Below are 27,996 nucleotides of genomic sequence, written 5' to 3'. Positions count from 1 at the left end.
GGGGCTGCTTCCGGCCTGTTTTCCAGCCAGCCCCCTGCTCCCTCAGCCCCGCCCGAGGCTCACACAGCCAGATGGGGCCTCTGAAGATGCACAGATCTTGGGTTTATTTGGGTTTAGGCACTGCGGGTTCAGGCAGTTTGTTCCTGGGTAGAAGAGTCATGACCTCAACTCTCTTGGCGCTTTGGGGGGGCTGCCCCGCGGGTCCCCACCCCGCGTCCCTGCGCACACGATGTCTTGCCCCCTCCCTGCTCCCCAGTCTCTTATTCCTTCACCAGCCGGTAGATGTGGTGCTGAGCCCCGTGCTCACTGGCCGACACCTCGAAGACGTACGCGACGCACAGCAGCGTCTCCTGCGTGTCTCTGTTGGTGACCACCTGCAGGGGTGAGGGGAGGAGGGGGTCGGGGCCCGGGAGACGGCACGCCCTCTTCTCCGCCCACCGCCCATTCTCACCCCCCACCCCTGCGCACACACACCTGCAGGATGGTGAAGTTCTCCAGCACGCTGTTCATCATGTACTTCTCGGGCAGGTGCTTCAGCTTGTGGATGAAGTTGATCATGTACTCGCAGAGCGGCGAGCGGTGGATACGGTAGGAGTAGTGGCCGTTCTCGTAGCGCGCGTACTCGGTCTGCAGGGCCCGGGGACAGTGGGGCTTAGGAGGCCGCTGCCCACAGCCAGCCTGGCGGGCTCCGTGAGGAAGCTCCACAACCCGCTCGGCCTTAAGTGGGAAGGACGGGCAGAGAGCCCAGGGAGCCCTCGAGACGGAGCACCCCCCGCCCTGTGACCCAGACGCCGGGTGTCGGAGGAAGGAGCTTCAAGACGTGGAGACGGCGACGGAATGACAGCTCAATCCCGGCCTCACGTGGGGGATGGGCCACAGGGACCTCGTGGCCACGGAACTGTCACGTATGCGTAGCTACACATCTGGGCACACACACACAGGCATGCACACAAATGAGTGGGTGTAAACAGACGGAATCTGACTCAGGTTGGTGGGCTACATCGGCGTCAACAGCCAGGTTGCTAAAGGTCCACTCTAGGTATGTAAGATGCTGCCATCGGGGGAACTAGGCAAGGGATTACCATCGCACGTGGATCCGCAACGATCTCAGAATTAAAACTTCACTGGAAATAACTAACTCGAAGAGCTTCTCAGAGACCTCTGCTGCCCGGACTCCACCCGAGGGGTCGTGGGTTAAGAGCTGTAGGGGAGCTCAGCTCTGGGGTGCTGGAACGGCTCCCCGCGACCCGACGGGCAACAGGTGAGACCCACCAGGATGGGGGGGGGCAGGCGCTCTGCTTGTGTCGGACGTGAGGTGGAGTGTCAATGATGGGGCACGGCGAGGGTCAGGCTGCATTCATTCAGACACATGTGGGCACAGAGGTGAGAAGCCCGGGCCGCAGGGGCACGACGGTCTGGCGCCCAGGCGGGCGAGCGGCGGCGCGTGCTCACCTCCAGCTTCTCCACCACCTGCTTGCCAAAGGAGCAGACCTTGGTGGAGCAGGTGATGGTCATGTTCTCGGGACTCTCGTACTGGCTGGACACCCCGTAGAAGGAGCTGCCCTCATCTTCGATGTTGGTGTTGAGGTCTGCCTGGAGGGAGACAAGGGGAGACCGAGGAGGGGCGGTAACTCAGAGGGGCCGTGTTGGGGGCAGCACCGAGGAGGCCTCTGGGGCCACAGCCCAGGCCCCAGGGCCAGGACGCCATCAGGGGGCTCAGAGAAAACGTGGACACAGGACCTCGGAAAGCTCCCCCGTCCATCCGCACACAGGCCTGGGGTAAAGTCAGGTCGTGTGCCCCAAACAATGGCAAGGACCTGGGCCTGCATCAGCTGCCAGCCCTGCTGCCCACGGGGCAACAACAGCCCAGCAGGGGGGGCCCCAGATCGGTCTTTAGAGCATTAGGGCCCTGCCGGTGTCCCTTCAGCAGTGGCTCTGGGGGCTGGCCTCTCGCCATCTCTGGGGCACGGCAAGCCCGGCCACCCTTGACCTTCTGCATCTCTGTTCTGCCTCCAGACCAATCTCCCCAACACCAGCCTCCTTCCGCTGGGCTCCTCTGCAACTGCTCTGAGAGCTCTGTGCCCAACCGAAGTCTGGTTAGCACCCTCTCACTGAGCCCCTTTGCCAAAGGGACTCCCTTCCCCAGCCTGGCGTGGGAGCCCCCGGGCCTGGTTGGCACCCTCTCACCGAGCCCCTTTGCCAAAGGGAAGCCCTTCCCCAGCCTGGTGTGGGAGCCCCCGGGCCTCTGATCAGCTTCGTGCCTGAAGGCAGGGTCCAGGACGCCTCCTGCTGCGTGTTGGGGCGATTTGAATTTGCCCCCCCCAGGAAAGGTGGGTAATAAGACTCATGACTTCACACCCACTCCCTACGAGGGGGACAAGGCAGGACGGGGGCCTCAGTTTGATCTCAGGCTCCCCGACTGCGGGCCTTGCCCAAGGCCACAGAGTGGATGAGTCACGGGCCCTGGGTCCTCAGGCTCCAGCTCTGGTGCTTCTCCCACCCAGCCGAGAGACACTGGGTGAGGCTGTTCGGTGCCTCGGCGAAGCCCCCAACCATTGAGGGGTCCCCACCCCGAAACCTGGGCTCCACAGCAAATCACCCCATGAGTCAGGGTGCTAACAGAGCAGCTTCAGACTCAGAAGCAGTGTGCAAACAGGTCACAAAACGCTTATTCTGAGCGGGAAGCCTCTCCTCCCATCCACGCAACGCGTCCCAAATCACTGCCCAGCGGGACCCAGAGCGCAGCCCCACACACGCAGGGGAGCTCCTGACTGCGATAAGGATTCTGACCCCAAGGAGTCTTCTGCACAAAGTGACAGGGAGCCCCAGAGCCCTGGGAAGTTTCCAGCACAATTCAGAGCCGGGCCCCGGGCTCTTCCGCCCCTGGCCATCCAAGTCGATACTTTTCTCTCCTTTGGGGAAAGAAGTTTTCCAAGACCAAGAACACTCTCTGGACTGGCAGGAGGCAACTGTCTTAGGCACAGTAGAAATATTATAGAGCCACACACCGTGTCGAGAGGGGCCTGTGTTTACTACTGTGAACTGACTACAACGTAATGTCGAGCGGAAAGGAAAAAAAAAGGTCATAAAGCAGAATGAGGGTGTGTTACTTTTACGATGAGAATAAAAGCTGTTGCCATGTTGACCGAGATGGCATACATTTCAGTGTGCCCAGCAAGGGCTGTCATGGGGCCATTAGGAAGAAAGAAGAAAATGAATTACAGGGAATTCCCTGGCAGTCCAGTGGTTAGGACTCTGCACTTCCACTGCGGGGGGGCTGGGTTCAATCCCTGGTTGGGGAACAAAGATCCTGCAAGCTGCACGGCGTGGCCAAAAAAAATGAAAAAGAGAAAAGCAAACTCCAAAATAAGCAGCCGTCTCCCCCATCTGTGGAGGGCGTGGAGCAGGGCAGGGGGAGCCCAGGGGCCTGCGGAGGTGGGCCAGGCTTTCGGTGGGCTGGGAATTAACTGCCGTTGTGATGGGCTGTGCAGTTAAACCTGGCCCCTGGGACCAGCACCAGCTCTCTGTCTCCTGTTCTCTCTACTAAGTCACATGCTCCTTCTCCTAGGAGACCCAGTTTGTTGGACTTCCTCAAAAAGGCCTGGGGGACAGTTCGTGTGTGCTTGAGATACAGGAGCGCAGGGCAGGAACGTGGACCGTGCCTGGAAAAGAGCTGGCAGGGAGCCCGGCTCCTGGGGAGGGCAGGCGCCCGGATGAGGGGGCGAGGCCAGGACATGAACCGATGTCTCCCGGATGCAGCCACCGCCGTCCTCCTGATTGATGCTATTCACGTACCACTCACCACACGCCCCACTCCACCCCTAACGGTTTCTTTCAAATCAACTCATTCTTATTCTAAGCAGTCATATCCATGACATCAAGGATTCTGTCTCCTAATACATCTGAAAACAATCACCTAACTGTTGATGAAGAAATGCGAATCCGTGCACTGTGCACCGGGCTCGGGCAGGGCTGGCGTGGCCCCTCCAGGCTCTCCCCGGTGCACAAGGTAGCAGCTGCCCAGCACCCCGCGGGGATGGGACGTGCCCGTCACCACCCTGTGCTGGCAGGGCCTGGCCTTGCCCCTTCCAGATGGTAAGCACACTCGAGGCCGGAACCAAGCTCTCCCAGGGCTCAGGCCCGGCACGCGGGGTGCCTTCCACAGCGTGGCACGGAGCTGCTGAAACTCTCCCCTCTCGGCGGCTCTGGGTGAGGGGCGGTCCTGTGCTCACAAGGGGGACCTCCACCCCCTGCACCCCTGCCAGTCCTCGGAGCCCCGCCCCGGCCCAAAGACACTCCAGGGGCTTCTGGCATCGCCTCCCACTCGCCTGGTCCTTCCGGTCGCTCCGCTGCCCGTTTATCCTGCCTGGCCCAGCATGGCCAGGACAGGGTGGGGCCCAAAGAGGCTGCCGTGTTCTCTGCTCTCATGGAGTGTGTGGCTTTTTGGGGGGCGGGTAGAAGAGGTGAGCTGGTGCTTGAGAGAGAGAGAGAGAGAAGGAGATGGGGCAGAGATGAAAGTCTCAGACGCCTCATCTCTCTCATCTCTCTCAGACGGTGGCGGTCCAACGTCTGCCCCAGAACCTACCCTATGGTCCCCCTGCTTGGTCGCCGGGGGCCCCGGCCAGCGAAAAGCGCACACCCCACAGCACCTCACCATCCTCAGTGGCGTCCTAATTATGACCCACCACCTCCTGCAGCCCCACCGCGTACCCCCCAATCTGAGCACCTCCCCGCACACGCTCAGCGTCTCTGCTTTCTCAGCCTGAGAGCAAAGCTGCCCCCCACGTTACCCTGAGAGTGCCCCCGCGGCCCCCTGCCCTCCACCCTATTCATAGCTACGGTGCAGTGGCAGCTCACAGGCTGGGCCTGGAACAGGTGCAGCGGATCGGGTGGCTGACAGATGAGCCGGGACAGCCGGGCCTGGGGGCCAGGGGGCTCAGATTCATTGTTATGGGCTGGTATGTGCCTGGGAGAAATGTCAGGGCCCTTCGACAGAGGAAGGTCTGGGGTGCTGTCCTCCCTGCCCGGCCTCGGCCCAGCTCTGCCTGGCATTTTCAATCTGCAGACTGGAGTTCACGGCCATCAGTGTGTAAGAGATCCCTCTCCCACTGCCTAAGGACAGAGGTGGCCTCTGCTGGTCTCACATGTCCTGGGGGAGTTGGGAGCTTCTCAGCCTCTGTATCTCACATCCACGGAGCACAGCCTGACACCCAACCCCTCCTGCCCCCAATGCCACCACCAGCTGGAACCGATGACCACGAGCCGACCACTTACTACCCATCCCCCCAAAGAGAACAGTACCATCGGCAGGAGGGGGACAGGAGGCTGAGGTGGGACATCAAAGTCCTCCTCCCACTCCAAGCAGGCTCTGACCCACTCCGCAGCCTGTGTGCCCGGGGCCTGGGGCCGGACGAGAAAACCACCAGGCTTTGGGGCAGGGTGAGGGGTGTGTGTGGCCACACTGTCCTCTCCTGGCAGCGTCCCTTCCTAATTGTGTGGTCAGTCTCACACCAGCCACAAGCCAGGGCGCAGAAGAGGAGGGTTCCAGACGGCTAGGGCGCCTGGGCTGCCTGGGAGGACCCCAAGTCCCATGGTTAGCACGCAGGAGACCGTCCTCTCCCGCATCCCAGGTCTGTCCTTCCCTGGCGCCTCTACCTTCCCCACGCAGGAGGAGAGGGACCGGATGACGGCCAAGGAGCCCTGGCCGCCCACGTGCCCACCTTCCCACCCCCAGCCAACCCCACTCATCAGGGTCCTCGGACACAAGCACGTCGCAGGCCCTCCGGAACAAAGTGCTGACTTTTCAGGTGGAGAAACAGGGCCCACAGGAGCCGAGACTCATTCGGGACACAGCTCTCCAGCTGGCCCCTCTGCTGCCTGCCTCGCTCTCCTGACACGCTGGGAGGGCTCACTGGCAGCCCACCCCCTCCCACACAGAGCAGGTGAGACCTGCTCTGATTCTCCCCCTCGGAACGCAAGCTCCTATCGGGTCCGCACGGCACGGGCTGTGTGCGCAGCCCGTGGACGGAGCACAGCGGCCCGGCGTGGAACCTGCCCAGTCATGCTGCCCAGCACCACCGTCTCCACCTTCTCTCCTCCCCTCACCCCCACCTCCAGCCTCCCCAGACTCAGGAGGAAGGAGAGGACCAGGGCCGCGAGCCAGGTGGGAGAAGGATCCTCTGGTCCTCCTCCCCACCTGCCAGCTCTGATCTCTAGGCAGGACACCCCTGCCCATCTCCTGGAAGGGAAGCCTGGGCTCTAGAAGACCCAAGAAGCCCAAGTGCCCGGCTCGACACTGAATGCACAGCTGAGGCTGCTCTCTCCCTGCCCCCACTAAGCTGCACTTCCTCAGGGGCGGGAGGCCCTTTTCTAGGCTATCCAGAGCCTTCTCCACTAGAAGCAGGGGGAGCACGGGGCCGCGCAGGGGACCCCAGCCACCCGGCAAGGCAGGATGGTCTGGGGTGATGGTTCCGAGCACGCTCCCAGAGCGGGGCTGGCTGGCGCTGATCCTGGTTCTGTCACTACGAACTGGGCTGCCCGGCACATCCTTTCACCTCCGTGTGCCTCACCTTCCCCTGTACGGAACGAGGCTGTCAGCTGTACCTCCCTTCAGAGGTGTGGCAAGGATGAACATGCCAGCACAAGTCAGGTTATGAACAGCGCCTGGGGTGACCTTCCGCCGACTGCCTTGACCTACCTCGGCGTGTGCATCACAAGAAGGACTACAGGAGCAAGGCTTGCCCAGGCTGGGGGTCTCAGAGCCAGACCCTTGCTTTGCTTACTCCATGCCTCAGTCTCCCCATCTGTGAAATGGGGGCCTAGGATGGCTCTCATTTGGATGGTGGCTAGAAGAATACAGAATACTGTCACCAACTGAAAGAAGGCAGAAGCTGGTGAAAAGGGCCCCCAGTATGCTATCTGCCACGACCAGGGTGGTGTTCCCATACGCCTCCTGCCAGCCAGGCCTCCCTGGTCAGGGGTCACCTTAAATTGAACCCTCGGGGTAGCTGAGCCAAGGGCGTTCTTCCGAGTCAAGGCTGAGCCTGGACAGGCTTGGCGGGGCTGGGGGAAGGAGTGGGCGACAGAGGGCATAGGCTCTCCTAAGGAAAGGCCAGGAACCTCCCTGGACACAGAGCAGGAGGTGGGAGTTGCCACCGCTGGCCGGATGGTGCCAGTGCTGGTTGGTTGCTGACAACCAAGGCACTTGGTTCCAACTCCCATGTCCAGGGCTGGAAGGGAGAAGAGGGAGAAGAAAAGGGAAATGAGACGGTTTAAGCCCCTCCTGAGAAAAGGGAGCCTGGCATCCTGCCTCGTACATCCGACTCTAAAGCCAGCCTCTCCGCTGAGGCCCTAAGGAGGCTGAGGTCTGTTTCTCGGCCTGTATTGCAGCTGTCAGTCTGGATGGCTAATGCATCTAACCGAGCACAGCTCTGGCCATGCCGCATTCAACAGACTCCTCATTACCTCAACAACGGGATGGCAAACATGTAGGAAATGCACACTACCCTCCCCTGCTGCACCCATGGCAGACATTACCAGTCAATCCAGGAAGGGCTCCCTCCAGATCTTCCTCAACCCAGCACTCCAAACAACTGCTACCGATCCATTAGCGGTGGCCCTCGTGGACCTCTGGTTAAAATGGGAGACTGGGGCTTCCCTGGTGGCGCACTGGTTGAGAGTCCACCTGCCGATGCAGGGGACACGGGTTCGGGCCCTGGTCTGGGAAGATCCCACGTGCCGCAGAGCAGCTGGGCCCGTGAGCCATGGCTGCTGAGCCTGCGCGTCTAGAGCCTGTGCTCCGCAACGGGAGAGGCCACAGCGGTGAGAGGCCCGCGTACCACAAAAAAAAAAAAAAAAAAAGGGAGACTGACCGTACAAGTTCACATTTCCCCGTCCAGAGAGCCAACAGGATGAGGGCAAAGACCTTTTCTAATGCGCTGCACCACACAAACGAAGAAAATGGAGAAAAGACCAAACGGACAGGAGAATTCAACAAATTCCAGGGGACTGACAGTTGATCTGAACTAGGATGGCTTCTGCGGGGAAAAGGACACAAGAAGAGTTACAGCCTGAAAGTGCCCTCAGAGGGGTGACAGGTGAGAAGTCAGCACCATCCTCGGAACAAGAGGGGCCAGGACAGTGATGGCCAGGGAGGCACAGAATATGACACAAAGAACCGGCTGAAAGGCTGTACACTGCGTGGTCAGGCCTCCGGGCCCCCACTCTCCACACATCAGGGGAAGAAATTAAACAGGAGGGTGTCAGGTCTCAGGGACACCAGGCATGTCAGAAGAGGGGGTGGGGGCCAGGGCATGAGGTGAACGCTGCCTAAGAAACGGTCGGCTCTCCTAGCCCTCTCCCTGCCCCACTGCTAGAATGTTCGTTTGTCCCTGCCAAAGGGGGCGGACAGTAGGAGTCTTCTTTGGAGAAACTGAACCACTTCAGGAAAGGAAAAGGTCCAGTAAATATGCTGACATTTACTAGTGTCCTCAATAAAGCAGCTGGTTCCCCAACCCCGATCACCTGAAAGAGAAGCCCGGCAGGTAACAAGGCCCACACCTTGTCCATAGAGTTCCCAGTCACTGGACATGGACAAATGGCCCGAACAACAAAAGGAAGGATACACTGGACTTCATCAAAATAGAAAAGGTTGTGCTTCAAAGGACACTGTCAAGAATGTAAAAAGAGGGGACTTCCCTGGTGGCTCAGTGGTTAAGAATCTGCTTGCCAATGCAGGGGGCACAGGTTCAAGCCCTGGTCCGGGAAGATCCCACATGCTGCGGAGCAATTAAGCCTGTGCACCACAGCTACTGAGCCTGCGCTCTAGAGCCCGTGAGCCACAACTACTGAAGCCCACGTGCTTAGAGCCTGTGCTCTGCAACAAGAGAAGCCACCGTAATGAGAACCCCACGCACTGCAAAGAGTAGCCCACACTCGCCGCAACTAGAGAAAGCCCGCGCAGCAACGAAGACCCAACACAGCCAAAAATAAATAAATAAATAGTGCATATGATCCAGATTCCATGCCTAAGTATCTACCCAAGAGAAATGAAAAGCTATGTCCACACAAAGACTTGTATATTAAGTTCATAGCAGTATTATTCACAATGGCCCAAAGTTGGAAACAACCCAAATGCCCATCACTGACGGATGAATGGATAAACAAAATGTGGTCTATCCAGACAATGGGATATTACTCAACCATAAAAAGGAAAGAAGTCCTGATATGTGCTATAATATGGCTAAACCTTAAAAACTTAACAGTAAGTGAAAGAAGCCAGTCACAAAAGACTATATATTGTAAGATTCCATTTATGTGAAATATCTAAAAATGCTATAAAGACAGAAAGCAGATTAGTGGTTGCCTAAGGCTGGGGGGTGGAGGTGATAACTAATGGGTTTGGGGTTTATTTTGGGGGTGATGAAAATGTTCACTGGTTGTACAACTCTGTGAATATACTAAAAATGCTGAATTGTACACTTTAAGTAGGTGAATTATATGGCAATAAAACTGTCAAAAAAATGAGGACCAAAAAATCTGGCCAAGCATTATAGACATTTGAGAAAATCCTCCAACTTGAAAGACAAAGACCCAAACAGACAGAAAAAGGGACTAAAGGGAAACAAAGGGAGCAGAAGAAAACTTTAAAAATAGCCATGAAACAAGATCAGGATGCAATCAAAGAAGAAGAAGCTCTTAAAAATTAAAAACGTCATGGTCAGGCTTCCCTGGTGGCGCAATGGTTGAGAGTCTGCCTGCTGATGCAGGGGATGCGGGTTTGTGCCCCGGTCCAGGAGGATCCCACATGCCACGGAGCGGCTGGGCCTGTGAGCCATGGCCACTGGGCCTGTGCATCCGGAGCCTGTGCTCCGTTACGGAAGAGGCCACAGCAGTGAGAGGCCCGTGTACCGCAAAAAAAAAAAAAAAAAAAAAGTCATGGTCAAAATTAAATATTCGATACAAGGGGTGGGGTGGGGGTGGGCAGAGAACGCCACCATATTCCATTAATCTATTTCACCACTAAATGTATAATGCACCAAGATTTTACAAACAATTAAGAAAAAAATGCCATCAATTAAACTACAACACATCAACAATTGAAAGAGTCGTTCATTTTCTGTAGTAATAGAACCCTGATTTTATTCAGAATGGTAATTTACTCAACTAAAAGAGTACATTTCCCTGGCTCCTTTGCAGCTACCTGCAAACAGACAACTAATTAAGAGTTGTGTGGGACTTCCAGGAAGGCTCCTTAAAGGGAACTAAGTTGGCTTTCCCCCTTCCTGATGCCTGAAAAATGGATGTGATGGCTGGAAGCCCAGCAGCCTTGACCTTGAAGACAGAAGCCACACACTGAGGACGGCATATAGAGAAGAGTAGGGTCTCTGGTAATTTCACGGAGCTGCTGCACCAGACCTGGACACTCTATCTCCAGACTTACTTTACATGAAAGAAGAACTATTCATTCATGCCAATGTTACTTTGGGTTTTATGTAATATTCACTCAGATTCACTCTTAATTAGAAGATAAAGTTAAGAAAGTCTCTAAGAAAATGAATTGGAAAATAAATAAATGGTAAAAATCAGAGAGGATAGGTCCAGGATATCCAACATCAGACTAACAGGGGTTCCTGGAAAAGAACACAGAGAAAAGAAAGAAAAAGAAATAATATAAGTAAATTTACCGAATCGAGAGACTCTCATCTCACTGCCTACCAAGTACCTGGCTCAAAAGTAGGAAGAAAAACAACACAGATCCCAAAGCTCATCAGTGTGAAATTTAATGTAAGGAACAGAGAGGAAATGCAAAACTCCTACAGGCTAAAAAAACCGAGTTACATAACGAAGAATAGAGAATTAGAATACTACCAGACTACTCTTATAAGAAGACATTGGAGCAACCAAAAAATGATTCTTGAAAATCACTTCTAGGGAAAATCATTTACGATGGAGATTCTGTACCCAAACTATGCATCAAGTACTGAAAATAAATGACATTTCAAACAGGTAGACTTAGAACATTTATCTACCATGCACCTTTTCTTAGGAAGGTACTAGAGAATGTATTCCAGCAAAATGAGGGGGGAACACCAAAAAAGAGAGAAATATGAGATCTAGGAAACTGTAGATTCAAAATAGAGGAGCAGTAAACAGAGGTCTCAGGACGGCTGTTGAGCAGGCCTGGAGGAAAACCAGTTCAAACTGGAGCAGAACAGAGGCATCCAGATGGAGAAAGGGACAAAGGATAAATTATCTGATAGGCTTGAGCACCGGGTGAAAAACAATTTTTAAAATTTTATATGTTGGTTATGATAGAACAATTTGTAAAAATTTAATAATAGGTTTTTTAGAAATGTGCAAGCGAAAGAGACATTTATTTTTAGGGAAAAAAAAGTTGCACAAGAAATGAAATGTAATCATTACACACTCTGGTGGTCAATCTACGTTGTCACAAAATTTAAACACTTTATTGCTTAGACTAAATTATATAACTTACCGGGATGATGAGGGGAAAAGTGGTATAATATAGGCCATGTTTTTCTACCATAAATACACAATACATAGTCGTGATATCAAAGTGTAGCAATATAAGCAGATATTTAGAACTAAGGAGATAAAACCCAGAATAATCAGTGACATTTTACAGTGATTGCCTCTCGGGATTGGGCTTGGGGTTGAGAGGAGGCGGACGAGAACCTGACGGTTTTCATTTATAAGCCTCTTGGTATTAATAACTGTGAACATGCACTGATTTAAAAATAAGAAAAAGTAAAAGAAACTATTACCTATTTTTCATCCCAGCATAGAATCAAATCCAGACCTTTGTAGGATCAGGACCTTCCAGGATCAGACTCACCTCTCCCGTTTTACTTTCCACGGTTCCCTCTCTTACACATTTACCCATGACTAGGCCCCCCTGGAGGCCCTTCCCCTTTTCTGCCTAACTCTGCCCATCCCTGAAGGCCCAGGGCCAACCTCCATCGGCTCGCAGAGCAAGCAGTCCTGCAAGGGCAAACACTGAGCCTCTTCGGGATCCGGGCCCTGGGTCTCCGTTCCTGCCTTTTCTGTAGACAGCCAGCCCCACAGATTTGGTTGCGGATAAGGGCTAGGTTAAGAGCTCCTAGCCAGGGACCAGTAAGCCACCTGCAACTGCATGTACACTTTCGTGTGAATATGCCCACTTCTAGGAAAAGCACAGCTTTCAGGTTATCAAAGTGGTCCGAGACCAAATAAAGCCCCAGCTTCTGGGCTCTGAGACGATTCGGAGGCTCTGATCACCAGCCAGAAGGATTTCCTGCACTTCCTCCCGCTGGCTTCTCCTGCCCTGTCCCTCTTCCCGGCATCCCTTTTCTGTGGGTGCTGGGCCCCAGGAACAGGTCCTATGCCTCCTGGTCTTGGAGGAGGTTTCAAAAGAAGGAGGCTCTACCCACACAGCACCCATGCAGGGGTGAGCTGGGGAGGGCGGCGGAGGCCGAGCTACGGGCTGAGTTCTTGGAGAAGCTCGGTGTTTCTTTGGGGATGACACGGCCTAAGCCTACCGTCCACTTCTCCAAGCCCCATCCAGCCCAACGGCTGCCCCGCTGTGAGCCCGGAAACCTTGGCATTGAAAGCCTTGGGTGACTACCCCTCAGGTCTCCTGTAGGTCCTCTCTGGTACTACAGACCCCTTGAGGCCGCACTTCTGCCCGGGCGTGACCATCACCCGCCATCAGGAGGGGGCCTCGCTCTGCGGCACCAATGGCCTCATCTGGTCTGAGCTCCCGGCACCAGAGGGCCGCTCTGTGCTGGCCCTTTGCTCTTGTCCTGCATGTCCCAGGTCCCACCGCCACCAAGGCCCACCCCTCCTCCTTTCTCCCTGAGGTCATCGACGTGCTGGGGTGGGAAGGAGGAGGTCATCCAAGGCTTACCCAGAACTTCACGAGGAAAAAGGCGTTGGAGGGTCCCCGTTCAAAGAGCTCCTTGAGACCACCCTTCCTCTCCGGGAACTTGTCGTAAATCTGGCGGATGTCCACGGCTTCGAGGTAGGGGTCGCTGTAGCTGGGGCTCGACTGGCCGATGTGCACGAACAGGTGCTTATTGTACTGTGGACAGAGAAGAACGGGTCTGAGGGGCCATGGGGGCGGCGGGGCAGACAGACCAGACAGACGGGGGCTCGGAGCCCGGCCAGGGGCCCAGAGCAGGGACGCCACGGCGGGGGCCTCAGTTTCCCCTCAGGTAAAACGGAGCCGGTAGAAGGGCTGAGTGTAAAGCAGCGTTGACAGGTGTCCAGCACCTGGGGCAGGGTGACCCCCAGCAGGTGCTCGGCACTTTCTGGTCGCTATTTGTACTGAGGCTTGACTCTGTCGCTAACATCCTTAGGTGACTCATCTTCTATCTCTGGACCCCCGTGATCTCGTCTGTGATGGAAAACCAGCGGCCCATACGAGGGGTGCTCCCCCCGGAGACGGCGGCTGTGGTCCCTCGCTGCAACTAAAGAAGAGCTGCTTCTTTCGTGGTCCACGCTGGGTTCCTCATCTAAACCATAAGCTTGAAAATGTCAAAGTGAAATGGTCAGTGAAGTCCCCCTGACTCTGGCATCCTGTGCACCTGGCCAGGTGCTCCTCTGAACTTTGCAGGTGATGCCGGTCACCCAGGACGGAGACACTAAAGGGGGCGGGATGGGGGTGGGCTGCTGCTCCTGCTGGCGTCCCCGAGGACACGGGGCAGACAGGAGACTCCTCAGAGTCACAGGGAAAGGGCAGAGTAGCCTGCGGGCAGGGCTGGGACCAGTGCCTTCAGATGGAGAGGTGACCGGACCGGGAAGAAGGTGGACATGGTGGGAGCAGGGAAGGGATGGAGCCTCGGGGCACCGGGACGGGGCACAGGAACCGTGCAAGAGGGAGGGAGCAGAAACAGAGCCGGGGACAGAGGGAAGGTCCAGTGAGAGGAAGCGGGGAGGGGGAGGATGGAAGGATAAGGGGGGATGGAAAGGAACAAGGACCCTAAGTTCGGCCCCAAGGTGGAGTGGGGCAGAGAGCAGGGCGAGAAAGCCAGAGCCAGAGGAAGAGGCACTGGGGGAAGCAGGGGAGCAGCCGCCCCAGGGATGAGCACCGGGCGGGAGAGTGGCCAGATGGAGGCCAGGACCTACCGTTTCGGGGTCTTGCTGCCGCTCCAGGAAGGCAGAGAACTCCAACATCCAGAGCTTGGGGCTGGCCACGCTGCGGCCCTGCCACGGGGGTGCTGGGGGCGCGGAGGGCGACGGGGAGGCTCCTGCGGGAGACTCGAACCCTGAACACAGAGGACGGCACATGGGAGCCGGTCCACAGGGCCTCCCTGCCGCACCCTCCCCCAGGCCCCCAGACCCTCCGGCGGGACCCATGCTGGCTGGGGGACCTGCTGTCTGCCTTAACGGGGTCTCCCAGCGGGGGTGGGGGGCAGGCAGAGCACTGGCCAGCGGTCCAGGGGCAGCCCTGGCGGGGAGCTCAGCCTGGAACAGCTCAGTCCCCTCGGGCCCCTGCACGGAACTGCATTCAAGGGAGACTGGATGCTGGCTGGGGTTGGTGGGTGGGATGACTGCGGGACCCAGGGCTTCCAGGGCAGCCTCCGCTTGGTTCTTGCCCTGGAGGAACTTCTGGTCCAGCCAGGGAGACGACCGGACCAACTGTTACAATGACATGAGTGTCTGCTGTCCAGCCCCTGGGACAGCACCCGGCCCAGAATAGGCACTGGCTGCTGGCTGGCGAGTAAGTGAAGCAATGAACGTGAGGAAAACAGACAAGGAAGGCGCTCAGCACAGCGGGGGAGGGGGCCTCCTAGTCCACCTTGAAGAGCGTCAGAAAAGGCCACCCGAAGGTGATGCTGAAAAAGGTTACGGGGTAAGAGTGGGAGGCAGCAAGTGCAGACAGGGGAAGTGGGCTCCAGGCAGAGGGCACAGGGCCGCGAGATGCACCGTGAGCTCGGAGGCTCCGTCTGGCAGACGTGACGGGGAGGGCGGGTTTGTGCCGGAGCTGGAAACGAGGCTGAAGAGACGGTCCCTGGAGGCTAGGTAAGGGGTACGGGTTTCAGCCTGAGCTCAGGAGGGCGATGGGAGGATTTTAGGCTAGGCCGAGGAGCGACCGGCTGTGCATTTCTTAAGATCCTGTTCCGCGTGGGGGAAGGACTGGGCTGGGCCGAGGTGGACCAGAAGCGCAGGCCTTGTGGGTTTTTCCCAAGTGGGAAAATGAAGAGGGCGGTGGAGTGAAGAGAAGGGGACACAGGAGGGACATGGAGGGAGCAAGACCCCGGGGCTTGGTGCCAGACAGGACGAGGGGGCAGTGAGGCAGGTACGTCAGAAGCCCGGGGAGGAAACAGACAAGGGACGGCCGGGGGCGGGCGGAGGACCATGCTGGACACACCAGCTGGTATTTGACGGGTGAGCCGAATCACTCGTTCATTTGTTCAAGCGTGGCGTGCACACCGGATGTGGCCCGACACACAGAAGACAGACACAGACACCAGCCCCAGACGCTGCCCAGGGCACACAGAGTGACAATTAAGCTTAGATTGTGTCCTGAAGGCACCAGGGAGCCACTAACGGATTCTAAGCTAGAAGCAGCACGGTGAGATTGATGCTTTAAAAAGATGATGGATGGACTTCCCTGGTGGTCCAGTGGTTAAGAATCCACCTTCCAATGCAGGGGACGCGGGTTCGATCCCTGGTCGGGGAACTAAGATCCCACACACTGCGGGGCAACTAAGCCCGCGCACCACAACTAAGACCCGACGCGGTCAAATAAATAAATATTAAAAAAAAAAAAGAAAGATGACAGGTGAATTACAGAGGGTAAGAGCGGGGATGAGCCTGCAGACGGGGTGGGGGAGCCGTGAGGGGAGAGCACAGACTAGAGGGGGTGGGCGGCCCCCAAGCAGCCGTCAGGAACCTAGGAGGGTGGCAGGGCCGCTCTCAGAGCAGGAAAAGCCAGGCCACCGTGCAGGCAGGAGCCGTTGCCAAGCCAGGAAAGGAGGGTGAGGGCGAGGATCCTATCTCGCCCTGCAGAGCGGAAGGTGGAGGGACCTTCCTGAGAAGGAGGCAGAGGCCGAGCGGGTCACGTGAGCGGGGGAGGCGGGGCTCCGTGCTGCCCAGCTGGACCCCCAGCTGCCTCATGCCAGGAGCCTTCCCTCTGCTAAGCAGGGCCTCCAGGCTGGAAAGCCATGCCCTGCTGGACCCCCATCTTGGAGAGGATGACAGGTTCACAGAGGGAAGCCGTCCCAGAAGCCAAGCAGGACGGGGCACACAGGCAGGTGGAGTGGCCACCCCGGGGCGCAGGCACTGCCCCTTGAGCTGTGCGCACCCTGCCAGCCTTGAGCCTCGCTGGGGAGGGGCTTGGGGAGGACGGGCAGCCCTGGGGGCGCACGGGGCTTGGTTCCTGGAAGAGGATCGAGGTGGAGCTGGGAGATGGGTGCATGGTGTGAGCACGTGCCAGGGCAGCACCTAAGGGGACTGCTAGAGGCGTCTAGCAGTCAGGGCCGGGGACCCGGAGCAGGAACCACAGGGGTGTGAGGCACAAGGAAGGCAGAGCCTGCTGACCCACCTGGCAGAGGCAGTGGCGGCTGGACAGCGCAGGTTTGCTGAGAGAAGGGTTTCACACTGTGGGAGACGAGAGAGGACGCGTGGGCCCGGGGGCACGTGGCAGCCCTAGAGCCTCGGTCAGGCTCCAACGCTGTCTTCAGTGAGGCGGGCCCGGGTGGTCAGTGGCTCTGGCCTCCCGCTCCCTCGGGATTCTGGCCGACCCACAGAAGCAGCAGGTCTGTTGGGAAAACCCACCCCTCCTCCCTCCCTCCCAGGCCAGCCAGAGGGCTGGTTCCTAGCCTCCTCCCCTCGGGGTCCCGAGTTCAGGTTCTGCTACGCCCCGGGTAGACTGGGGCTTCAGCAAACGCCACCCCAGGGTGCCCGAGAGCAGGAGAGCCTCATCCGTAAGCGCAGGGCCATCCGGAAAGGCTGAGCCCAGACTGCGGCTCTCCCACCCTCAGGCCTGGGTCAGCGGCACGAGTTCACGGGCTCAAGCACAGCCCAGGGAGCAACGGGGCAGCACGGTGGCCATACTCACTCGTGGGACGTTCCGGCATGGCCCGGCAAAGCTCCTTGCCAAAACTGAGGAGACAAAGGCACAGAGTCAGCACAGCCCAGTGTGCGGGGCCAGCAGCGTCGAGACAGAGACCGGGCAGGGGCTCAGCTGGAGGGCGAGGCCGGGGCCTGGGCCTGGGAAGGGTGCCTGCCTAGAGCCAGGCAGCACGGCGTCCCCGCGAGCGCTGCAAGGACCCCCAGCCTCTGGAACGCCCGCCGATGAGGGGCTCCGGGGAGAAGCCCCCAGGCTTGCAAACACGCCACTCGTCCCCTTCCTCGGGGACAGATGCCTGGTGACAGTGGCACACAGGATTCTCAAGAGATCTGGAGTCAAGCACCCCATTGAGACTTGAGTGCCCGAGTCACGTGTGCACTCGTTCGTCCCGTCGTCCTGTCCATTCAACGCCCTTCCGGACTAGCGGCCTCTGGACACACTCGGAAATATGCTGGACAAGAGGCTCCCCGGACACAGGGCCTGGGGCGGTGCGTCAGTCCCAACAGCCTACAACACCCTTGGAGGACTCAGCCCTGGGGAGGAGGGGCCTCTCTGGACTATTCTTAGAGCAGGACCCACGTGGCCACGGCCAAGAGACCCATATTCCCAGCTTAAAATTCGAGAGGACTTTGTTCCTGGACATCAGCCCTTTACCTGGAAGGAGCCCCTGAGGGTGGAGGGGGGACGAGGCTGAGCTGGGGGCGGGATAGAGGGGCTCCTCAGAACATGCCGGTGCTGCCCCAAAGCTGGGCCTCAGCCTCCTCTTCTGTAAACGGGGCCAACTCTGCAGAGCCCCTGAGTGGCCGTCTGATGGGGCGGCTGCACCCTAGTCACGGCCAAGGCCCCCAGGAGGGCGGTCCCGGCAACTGCATGGCCCCTTGGTCCTTGGTCTCTCCTTCCCCAGCTCTCCTGGCCCGAGAGGACTCAAGTGAGGACTTTGGTGTGGCCAGTGCCTTGGAAGGACGGGGCAGTCCGGCCTCCGACTCCAGGCAGCCCCACTTACCCCTGAGACCGCCGGGTAGCCTGGACCCCGGGTGAGGGCCATTTTACTGTGGAAGGCTGTGGCAGAGATGATCTGGGCGGACGACATGGCAGCCATGCTCTGCAGGGCCTTGTCCTTAGCTGCCTGATCCTGGGGAGACATTGAGGGAAGCCTCAGTGTGGGCACCATGGCAGGTCGGGAGAGGCGGATCCAGCTGGCGACAGGGAAGCCAGACCCTGGACTCGGCCCTGGGGACTAGGCTCCCGTTCCTGCAGGGCTGTGAACTGGTCCTGTGACTTGAGTAAGTCACTCGGTGGCTCTGATCACTTTCCTCATCTGTCAAAGGGGCACAACACGTGCCCTGCCAGTCTCATTAGGGTTTAAAGAGACTTTGGAGGCCACCTGCCAGACCATGGCTCTCCTGTTACCAACCTCAGGGACACAGGGACCACCCAGGTCTTGCTCATCTCCACACCAGAGGTGGCTGGGGCCTCACCTGGCCCTTGGGAGACGGTGCATGAATATCTGTTGGGCAGGGGTCATCCTCGGTCACATGGACGGTGACAAGAGACGGTCTCCTGTGGGCCCCGTCTCAGCCCTGGCCTGTGGATCTCTACTGTACCACGGGCACCCATGGCTCCCGACCCTTTTACGTGTCAGGATGCGAATACCAACTATCTGTCCTCTGTGGGTCCCCTCTATGGCCCAAAGATCCCCTCCACAATGGGTTCACCCTGCAGAGGCTCTGAACAAATCAGCAGTAATGACCTGCTTATAATAATAATAGTAATAATACTTGGTTACTACTTGCATTAGCCAGTGGTCCCCCATCCTGAGCTCCCCAGTCCCAAAGGTCTTCAAAACCAATAAGACAGCGTACTGTATGTCAGAAAGCCTAGTGGGTCCAAAAGAAGGCCACACATACAGACTGAACAGCAAGTATTATTCAGTATGGGCAGCATTATTGGAGACAAAAGGTTGGTTTAGGTCAACTCGGGAGCTCTGATTAGAAATTCTGTATCTTTATGATGAATTACTTTTTAAAAGGGAAAAATAAGTGGGCCCTTTATTTAATAATCAGATTGGTGGACCCACATCTGTCCTGAGTAATAAGCAAGCTAATTGCTGAGGGAGGTCCCTTTAGCCCACAGCTGGTTTCGCATATGACTTCACTCGCCCGGTGGGTAGCATCGCCACGGCGTCAGGCCCGAAGGGTCCAGGTGGTGCGCCCGGCATCCTGCGCGATGACGTCTGGGGCCAGGCCCTTCCACTCGGCCTCTTAGGGACCCCTCACGCTCACGGGGCACACACAAGACAGCCCCCGGAAGGGAAAGAGCGCTGTCTCGCTTTGGTTCTGAACACCTCAGCACCCCCGTGAGGCTGGCAGGACTCGTGAGCTCCCCGTTCTAAGATGAAGAAACTGAGGCTCAGAGGATTTAGGGGACTTGGGTGTTGACAGGGGTCATGTGACAGTTGGCCCTTAAGGTCCGTCCGGGATGGCACAACCATGACCTCTGACCTCTGCAGGCCTGGGGGGCTGAGCAAACCAAGGAGGGGGCACCTCAGGATCTGACGGCACCCATCCTCAGCACAGAGGGCCCGGGAGGCCATGCTGAGTGGTGGAACACCCCAGCCCACTGTCCTTTTGGGGCCAACTTGGGCCTTGCTCTGAGGCTGCCTCTGATAACCAAAGCGTCAGGCTGCCTCTCCCCAAGGGCTCTGCTGATGTCGGGAGGGAGATGCCATACATGCCCAGGCCCGCTCCCTCCAGGACACGACTGGGGCGGCAGGCCACGCCCAGGAGGCCCACAAATCTCTGTTAACAACTGCACTGGGGGGAGGGCAGAGAGCTCCAACCCTGTGTCGGCAGCCTGAGTCCCTTCCCGATGGCCAGTCTAAACGAACGGCCAGGGACCAGCGAGTGGGACAGGAATCAGGTGGGAGTGGGGGGTGACATCACTGACCAGGCTACTGAATGTTGCGGCTGGAGGGGACCTCAGATACCACCTTGCTCAACCCTGTCATTTTACAGGCGGGGAAGCTGGATGGAGCTTGAGGCAGGTGGGCGACATGGCCGAGGGCCCACGGCCCAGGGCAGAGCCAGGCCAGACCAAGGCCGTGACCGGAGGACTTCTACCTGACCTTGCCATCCACCAGGGAGATGGGTGGGTAACTACATTGGGCCCCAGACCCTCTGGCGAATATGACAAAATCCTCAGACCAATCTTCTCCAAAAAATGCTCGTACATGAAAGTGTGCATATTATTTAAGGGGTCCACGGCTCCCCTTGAAGCCTGTCCAGCAGTCCAGAGGCTGTTCCCAGCCCCACGTTAGAGCCTGTGGACGGGGACAGGTTCAGCTCCCCGAGCACACATGGGCCGTAAGAGCCGGCCCCCACGGGAAGGCAAAGCTCCCCTCGATGGCTCTCAACAGAACCCTGGACATTCGGCTCTCCATCCGGTCCCCTACCAGGCCCCGGTGAGTCACAGGCTGACCAGAGCGGGGAGTGAGGGGCAAGTGGGCTGCAGGGCCGGGGATGTCCAGGCACACATGTGCCGGCCTGAGAGGGAGAGACCAGCAGCTGCGGTCCAGCCAGCTGTCCCGGGGACAAAGGAGCAAGGGCTGGGCCACAGCTGTGAGGGGCAGGGGACAGCTGGGCTGATGCAGGAGGAATGGAGCCTCCTGGGAGTTCCCACCCACGCCATCAGAGCCTCCACTGTCAGGGTCACGGACAACGGGGCCAGATGGGGCCTCCGTGGTCCTCTAGTCCAGGGGCTTTTAAACTGGGTTCTGGGATGCTTTCGGGTTCGAGAGTCGCAGGGGCTGAGAGGTGACCAGCATGAGGGGGCCCTACCCTGCTTCTCGCCAACCTAGCTTCGACCAGAGTAGATCCTGATAACGGATCGGGGTGATACTTAATTTGGGAGAAAAACGAAACGGCTTCCACTGCTTTAAAAAATGTTTGTGGGAAATTCCCTGGCGGTCCAGCAGTTAGGACTCTGTGCTTTGACTGCCGAGGGCCCGGGTTCAATCCCTGGTCGGGGAACTAAGATCCCGCAAGCCGCATAGTGCGGCCAAAAAATAAAAATAAAATTAAAATGCCTGTGGATTTACTGGTCTCAGCCCCAAGTGCTGGCTCCTCCTACCAAGCAGCCATAGACTCTTCTGTTACATCCACCGTGATGGGCAGCCTGCTCCCTCCCAGGGTTCAGCCAAGGGCCCCTGGGTCCAGGGTCCAGGAGGCCCGAGTCCCGTGGGGAGGGGACTCCCACCAGCGGCTGGCTCCCTGTGTAGCAGTCGCCTGTTGGCAGACAGGCCTGCAAGGTGGGGCTGATCCAGGGAGCCCCACCAGCCCTTCCCCCAGCGTGGACCCCATCTTGCAGGCCTGCCACCCACAGGATCTGGGTGACGGCAGTACGGGGCCGCGCGGTCCGCAAGAAATGGGGTCTGGAGGGCAGTCCTGCTGCTCCAACCATGGGACTCAGGGTGTGCCCGGTTCCTCTGGGCTGCAGGGGGCGGGGAGCACAGCAGGAGACCGGCCCCTGTCTCCCAGGATGCTGTGAGCCTGGCCATTCACACACAGACACATAGACACATCCTCTGTGCAGGTGGGAGAGAGGTTACAGGCTGAACCCCACTCTCCTCAGCACTGAGAAGCTCACTGGCTCCACACATAAGCAGTCAGCCCCAAAACCCAAGGGAAGGAAGACTTTTCCTCCTGGGAAAAGAGCCCCAACTCCCGGGAGGCTGGCCCACCCGAGCCCTCCCGCTGCTGCCTTTGCCTTACCTTTAGCTTGGCCTGGATCTCGCGGGCTTTTCGCCGAGCCAGCACCTGGATGTGGCTGGACACCTGTGGCAGGAAGAGGGGCTCCTGTCTCCCCGACGGCCGGCTCCCCTGACCCTCAGCCCTCCACAGCCCCCCATCCCATCACAGACTGAATGGATGAACGAATGAATGAAAGGATCAGTCACTGATGGGACCGAGGTCCCACCTCTCCCAGTTAAATAGAAGTGCAGTCGGATGGGGAGGGGTCCCTCCCAGGCGATGGCAGAAGGGACCCCAGGGAAACTGACCGTCTGTGGCATACCCAGCAGAGGACCCCTCCCAAGCTGGCCCCCAGAGTCCACACCCGGTCCTGCGGAGGGCTGGGCCCACCCTGGGAGCCAACCAGTGCCAGGGTATCTGCCCCAGGGCCCACCTGCTTCCTGGTGCGGGTCTTCCCTGTCCGGAGCTTGATGTAGCGGGCGATCAGCTCATTCCGACCTGCAGAGACACCAACATCCACTCAGTGGGAGGACCAGGACAAAGGCAGGAAAGCTCCCCAACCTGAGTGGCACTTGGGGTGAGGATTCTGTAGGGCACCCCCCCGCCCTCCTGAGATCCCAGGGATCTCCCAGCAGCAAGAGGAAGCCGAGGCCTCGCTGGGGGACTGCTAACCTGAGAACGGGGTGACAGGGCTGTGGATCTCTGGCCGGTGGGCGCACAGCTCAGAAAGCCCCCTCAGAGCCTCCCCCCACCGCAGCCCGGCAGCCTCCTCCTTGGCCCTTCCCCCGGGCAGCTCCCATGGTCCCCACCACCTCCGCTAATGAGCAGGACCCGACAGGATGTCTGCCCTGTCTGTGGGCAGCAAGGGAGACGGGGGACACAGGTGCCAAGACACAGAGTGTCTCCAGAGCGGAACCCGTGGCCCTAACCCGGACACAGGGAACGCAGCCACGCACAGCTCCACGGCTCCAGCTAGACCGTCAACGGGTCACACGAGTGCTCCCTGTGGGCCCAGCCTCCTAGAGGTGATGCTGCAAGATCCCCCAGGACTACAAGGCCCCACGTCCTCCCTTATCGGAAAGGAGATCAGGACAAGGGATTCCCTGCTTTCTAGAGCTCACCACCCGGTGGAGGAGAGAAGTGTGCCCACATGATGGCCCTGCGCCCGTGTCCGACGGGACCATGCCACGTGCTCAGAGGAGGACTGGGCGGCCAGGTGAGCCTTGAGCTGCACTGACCACCGGTAGGATTAGACCATAAAGAAGGGCCCTGGTGGGGAGAGGCAGAGTGAGAGGGTTTGAGCGGAAGTTACTACCTCCTTTCTCCACCTCTGGGACCTGCCCTGTCCTGCTGGGCCTGGCTGAGCCCAGAGGGCCGCAGCAGCGGGAGTGAGGGAGCTGCTGATGCAGGGAAGAGGCAAGACAAGTGGGCTGTCTGCCACCTGGTCTGTAACCAGAGAGCACGGCCAAGGCCACATGGGGCCCCCAGCTGACCTCTCCCCACTGCCAAGGCTGAATCAAGAGGCCACCCTCAGAAATCCTGGTTCAAGATGGTGGAGTAGAAGGACATGCGCTCACTCCCCCTTGCAAGAACACCGGGATCACAACTAACTGCTGAACAATCATCGACAGGAAGACACTGGAACTCAGCAAAAAAGATACCCCACATCCAAAGACAAAAGAAAAGCCTCAGTGAGATGGTAGGAGGGGCGCAATCACAATAAAATCAAATCCCATAACTGCTGGGTGGGTGACTCACAGACTGGAGGACACTTATACCACAGAAGTCCACCCACTGGAGTGAAGAGTGAACGTTGTGAGCCCACATCAGGCTTCCCAACCTAGGGGTCTGGCAACAGGTGGAGGAATTCCCAGAGAATCAGACTTTGAAGGCTAGCGGGATTTGATTGCAGGACTTCGACAGGACTGGGGGAAACAGAGACTCCACTCTTAGAGGGCACACACAAAGTAGTGTGCACATCAGGATCCAGGGGAGGAAGCAATGACCCCACAGGAGACTGAACCAGACGTGCCTGCTAGTGTTGGAGGGTCTCCTGCAGAGATGGGGGGTGGCTGTGGCTCACCGAGGGGACAAGGACACTGGCAGCAGAAGTTCTGGGAAGTACTCCTTGGCGTGAGCCCTCCCAGAATCCGCCATTAGCCCCACCAAAGAACCTGTAGCCTCCAGTGCTGGGTCGCCTCAGGCCAAACAACCAACAGGGAGGGAACCCAGCCCCACCCATCAGCAGACAAGTGGATTAAAGTTTTATTGAGCTCTGCCCACCAGAGCAACACCCAGCTCTACCCACCACCAGTCCCTCCCATCAGGAAGGTTACACAAGCTTCTTAGATAGCCTCATCCACCAGAGGGCAGACAGCAGAAGCAAGAAGAACTACAATCCTGCAGCCTGTGGAACAAAAACCACATTCACAGAAAGATAGACAAGATGAAAAGGCAGAGGGCTATGTCCCAGATGAAGGAACAAAATAAAACCCCAGAAAAACAACTACATGAAGTGAAGATAGGCAACCTTCCAGAAAAAGAATTCAGAATAATGATAGTGAAGATGATCCAGGACCTCGGAAAAAGAATGGAGGCAAAGATGGAGAAGATGCAAGAAATGTTTAACAAAGGCCTAGAAGAATTAAAGAACAAACAAACAGAGATGAACAATACAATAACTGAAATGAAAACTACACTAGAAGGAATCAATAGCAGAATAACTGAGGCAGAAGAACGGATAAGTGACCTGGAAGACAGAAGGGTGGAATTCACTGCTGCGGAACAGAATAAAGAAAAAAGAATGAAAAGAAATGAAGACAGCCTAAGAGACCTCTGGGACAACATTAAATGCAACAACATTCATATTATAGGGGTCCCAGAAGGAGAAGAGAGAGAGGACCAGAGAAAATATTTGAAGAGATTATAGTTGAAAACTTCCCTAACATGGGAAAGGAAATAGCCACCCAAGTCCAGAAAGCGCAGAGAGTCCCAGGCAGGATAAACCCAAGGAGAAACACGCCGAGACACACAGTAATCAAATTAACAAAAATTAAAGACAAAGAAAAATTATTAAAAGCAACAAGGGAAAAACGACAAATAACATACAAGGGAACTCCCATATGGTTAACAGCTGATTTCTCAGCAGAAACTCTACAAGCGAGAAGGGAGTGGCATGATATATTTAAAGTGATGAAAGTGAAGCACCTACAACCAAGATTACTCTACCCAGCAAGGATCTCATTCAGATTCAACAGAGAAATCAAAAGCTTTACAGACAAGCAAAAGCTAAGAGAATTCAGCACCACCAAACCAGCTCTACAACAAATGCTAAAGGGACTTCTCTAAGTGGGAAACACAAGAGAAGAAAAGGACCTACAAAAACAAACCCAAAACAATTAAGAAAATGGTAATAGGAACATACATATCAATAATTAACTTAGGGCTTCCCTGGTGGCATAGTGGTTGAGAGTCCGCCTGCCGATGCAGGGGACACGAGTTCGTGCCCCGGTCCAGGAAAATCCCACATGCCGCGGAGTGGCTGGGCCCGTGAGCCATGGCCACTGAGCCTGTGCATCCGGAGCCTGTGCTCTGCAAGGGGAGAGGCCACAACAGTGAGAGGCCCGCGTGCCGCAAAAAAATAAATAAACAAACAGTTTGGGCTTCCCTGGTGGCACAGTGGTTGAGAATCTGCCTGCCAATGCAGGGGACACAGCTTCAAGCCCTGGTCTGGGAAGATCCCACATGCTGCAGAGCAACTGGGCCCGTGAGCCACAACTACTGAGCCTGCGTGTCTGGAGCCTGTACTCCACAACAAGAGAGGCCGTGATAGTGAGACGCCCACGCACAGCGATGAAGAGTGGCCCCCGCGCGCCGCAACTAGAGAAAGCCCTCACACAGAAACGAAGACCCAACACAGCCAAAAATAAATAAATTAATTACAAATAAATAAACCGTTTTGGGAATTCCCTGGCAGTCCAATGGTTAGGACTCAGCGCTTTCACTACTAGGGCCCGGGTTCGATCCCTGGTCAGGGAACTAAGATCCCACAAGCCGTGTGGTGCAGCAAAATAAATAAATAAGAGTTTTAAAAAATGTAAAATAAAAAGTTTAGGCACCTGGAAGGGGCCCACGCAGGTGAGGGGCCCCGAAGTGTGAGCCTCACTGACGTCACAGGAAATCCGACCTCCCCCACAGAAGGGCAGGCAGATGGAGAAACTGAGGCCAGAAAATCTCGGTCAGATGGGCCACCAGCAGACCTCGGGCTAACACCCGGGTCTGAGTCCGGGCTCAGCCACTTGGAAGTGGCACAGGGCCTGGCGGACAAGGTGCTCGGTCCACAGGAGATCCACTCCCAGTCTGGGTGGGCCTCCTGGCCGGACGCAGTGGCATGTACTCTGTAGCACCCGTTAAACAGCAGCTGGGAGGCCCCTGCCCAGCCCCGGCTGAGACCCTTACTCCACACGTCACAGATGACCCCCATGTCATGAGGACGGAGCCCTCGCCCAGCCCCGGCACCACCTCTGTCTCTGCCACAGGGTCCAGGAGCTCTGCCTGCAGACAGGCCCTAGGCACGAGGCCAGCAGTGGGGTCACAGGAGCCAGACCCAGGGTCCCAGGCTGGCTCGGCTGTCTTTGTACATTTCAAGTTGTGCTTCTCTCCTCTCCCTTGCAGGCCCCTCGGACCTTATTCCAGCCAGGCCTGTCCTGCTGCTCAGCTGTGGAGGATCCCCTGGGTGGGAGTGGAGCCCTGGGTTTCTCTGGGTGTCTGCAGCCAAGGGGGGCAAACAGCTCCCTTCCTGCCCCCTGAGGTCCTCCCGAGGTCAAGCCGGCCCTTCAGCTGCCTCCAAACCAGCTGGCATCTAATCCAGGCCTTACACAGACACAGGGAACTGCTGTAGTTTCTTTCACTCTCGTGATAACAGTAACAATCATGAAAGTCTGTGGAGCACTTACAGGCGCCCGTACGAACCCAGAGTGAACACGGCAAACTTTGTTCACACGTCCATCCTCACGACAGCACCTGCAGCTGCTGTGTCATCTTCATTCTCTCCGCACTGTGGTTCTAGAGTCTATCTCCTAACTTCTCGTTAACAGAGGATTGAGGGGATGGACCAGGGGGCACCAGGGGTCCTAGCTAGCCTGAGCGAGAAGAAACTAAGGCCCAGAGAGGGAAAGTGATTTATTCAAAGTCACATGGTTTATTACTGTCCCAAGGCCACAGGAACATCCGTTTCTAAGGCCACACCTAGGGCTTCACAATGGCTGCTTTTCCCCACGGATGTCTCCCCTGGCTGAGCCGGGAGATTCTTCTGCCAGAGAGCATTCTGCTCCGCCTCTCTGGACCATCTACCCCCCTCCCACCCCTGGCCGATTCCCTGGGTCTCTGTGTGAAGTAAGTGCTCAGTGATGATGTCTCACTGCTCCTGGCCCTGGCCCAGGTCCTGCAGGGAGAGCCAACTATTTGGACCAAGAGCCGGTCCACCTGTTTTTGTTTTAATATTTTATTTTTTTAATTTATTTATTTATTATTTTATCTATCTATCTATCTATTTAGGCTGCACCGGGTCTTAGTTGTGGCATACATGCGGGATCTAGTTCCCCGACCAGGGATCGAACCCAAGCCCCCTGCATTGGGAGCGCGGAGTCTTACTCACTGGACCGCCAGGGAAGTCCCAACGCCCATGTGTTTTCACTCTCTCCTGGACAGCAGTACTCAGAGCCGTAGGAGCCAAAGTGCCCTGGATGACTGAGACGCCAGGAGGCTCCCAGAGCTGGGGGAGAAGCAGAGAGATGTAAGGAGTGTGCAGAGCCGTAAAGCCACAGTGAAGGCAGCAAAGAAGAGCAATGGCAGGGGAGCGCCCTGGTGGCCCAGTGGTTAGGATTCCGGGCTTTCACTGCCATGGCCCAGGTTCAATCCCTGGTCAGGGAATGGAGATCCCGCAAGCCACATGGCATGGCCAAAAAAAAAGAGCAATAGCAGGAGGAAACTAGTAGAAAATCCAGGAGAGCTGGTGGCAAGGCAAGAGCTGCATCCTCGTCCCAGCTCTGCCACCAGCTGCATAACCCCAGGCCTCCCACCCTCTGGAGGTTGAGATCCCGGACCGGGGCAGGAGGCCAACCTGGACCACGTGGAGGCCAGCTGGGCAGCTGGGCATTGCAGTGTGGCAGG

General features: G+C 57.2%; 1 protein-coding gene across 1 annotated transcript; it reads right to left on the bottom strand.

Moving 5' to 3' along the window:
• Positions 1–81: 81 nt before the first annotated feature.
• TEAD4 (TEA domain transcription factor 4) lies at positions 82–27,585 on the bottom strand. Its single transcript, XM_081250259.1, has 11 exons — positions 27,482–27,585; positions 22,259–22,323; positions 21,847–21,909; positions 18,081–18,209; positions 17,066–17,109; positions 16,550–16,605; positions 14,128–14,267; positions 12,908–13,081; positions 1,453–1,593; positions 475–627; positions 82–374 (listed from the first exon to the last, which is right to left on the bottom strand). Exons 4-11 carry the CDS (start codon positions 18,174–18,176, stop codon positions 261–263), a joined length of 918 nt encoding a protein of 305 aa, XP_081106385.1. The 5' UTR covers positions 18,177–18,209; positions 21,847–21,909; positions 22,259–22,323; positions 27,482–27,585; the 3' UTR covers positions 82–260.
• Between the last annotated feature and the right edge of the window lie 411 nt (positions 27,586–27,996).

This window comes from Mesoplodon bidens (genome assembly GCF_964165515.1).
Source record: "Mesoplodon bidens genome assembly, chromosome: 11".
NCBI classification, from domain to species: Eukaryota; Metazoa; Chordata; class Mammalia; order Artiodactyla; family Ziphiidae; genus Mesoplodon; species Mesoplodon bidens.
Note: the sequence above shows the minus strand (reverse complement) of the source record. Positions and strands in the feature narration are given on the sequence as shown.

Bases quoted from the DNA above. Each gene is read 5' to 3' on its own strand.
- TEAD4 (XM_081250259.1), bottom strand. From the start codon at position 18,176: ATGGCTGCCATGTCGTCCGCCCAGATCATCTCTGCCACAGCCTTCCAC. The intron at 17,110-18,080 runs GTAAGTGGGGCT...TTGTCTCCTCAG, and splicing joins GCTACCCGGCGGTCTCAGGG to TTTTGGCAAGGAGCTTTGCC. The intron at 16,606-17,065 runs GTGAGTATGGCC...CGTCTCCCACAG, and splicing joins CATGCCGGAACGTCCCACGA to TGTGAAACCCTTCTCTCAGC.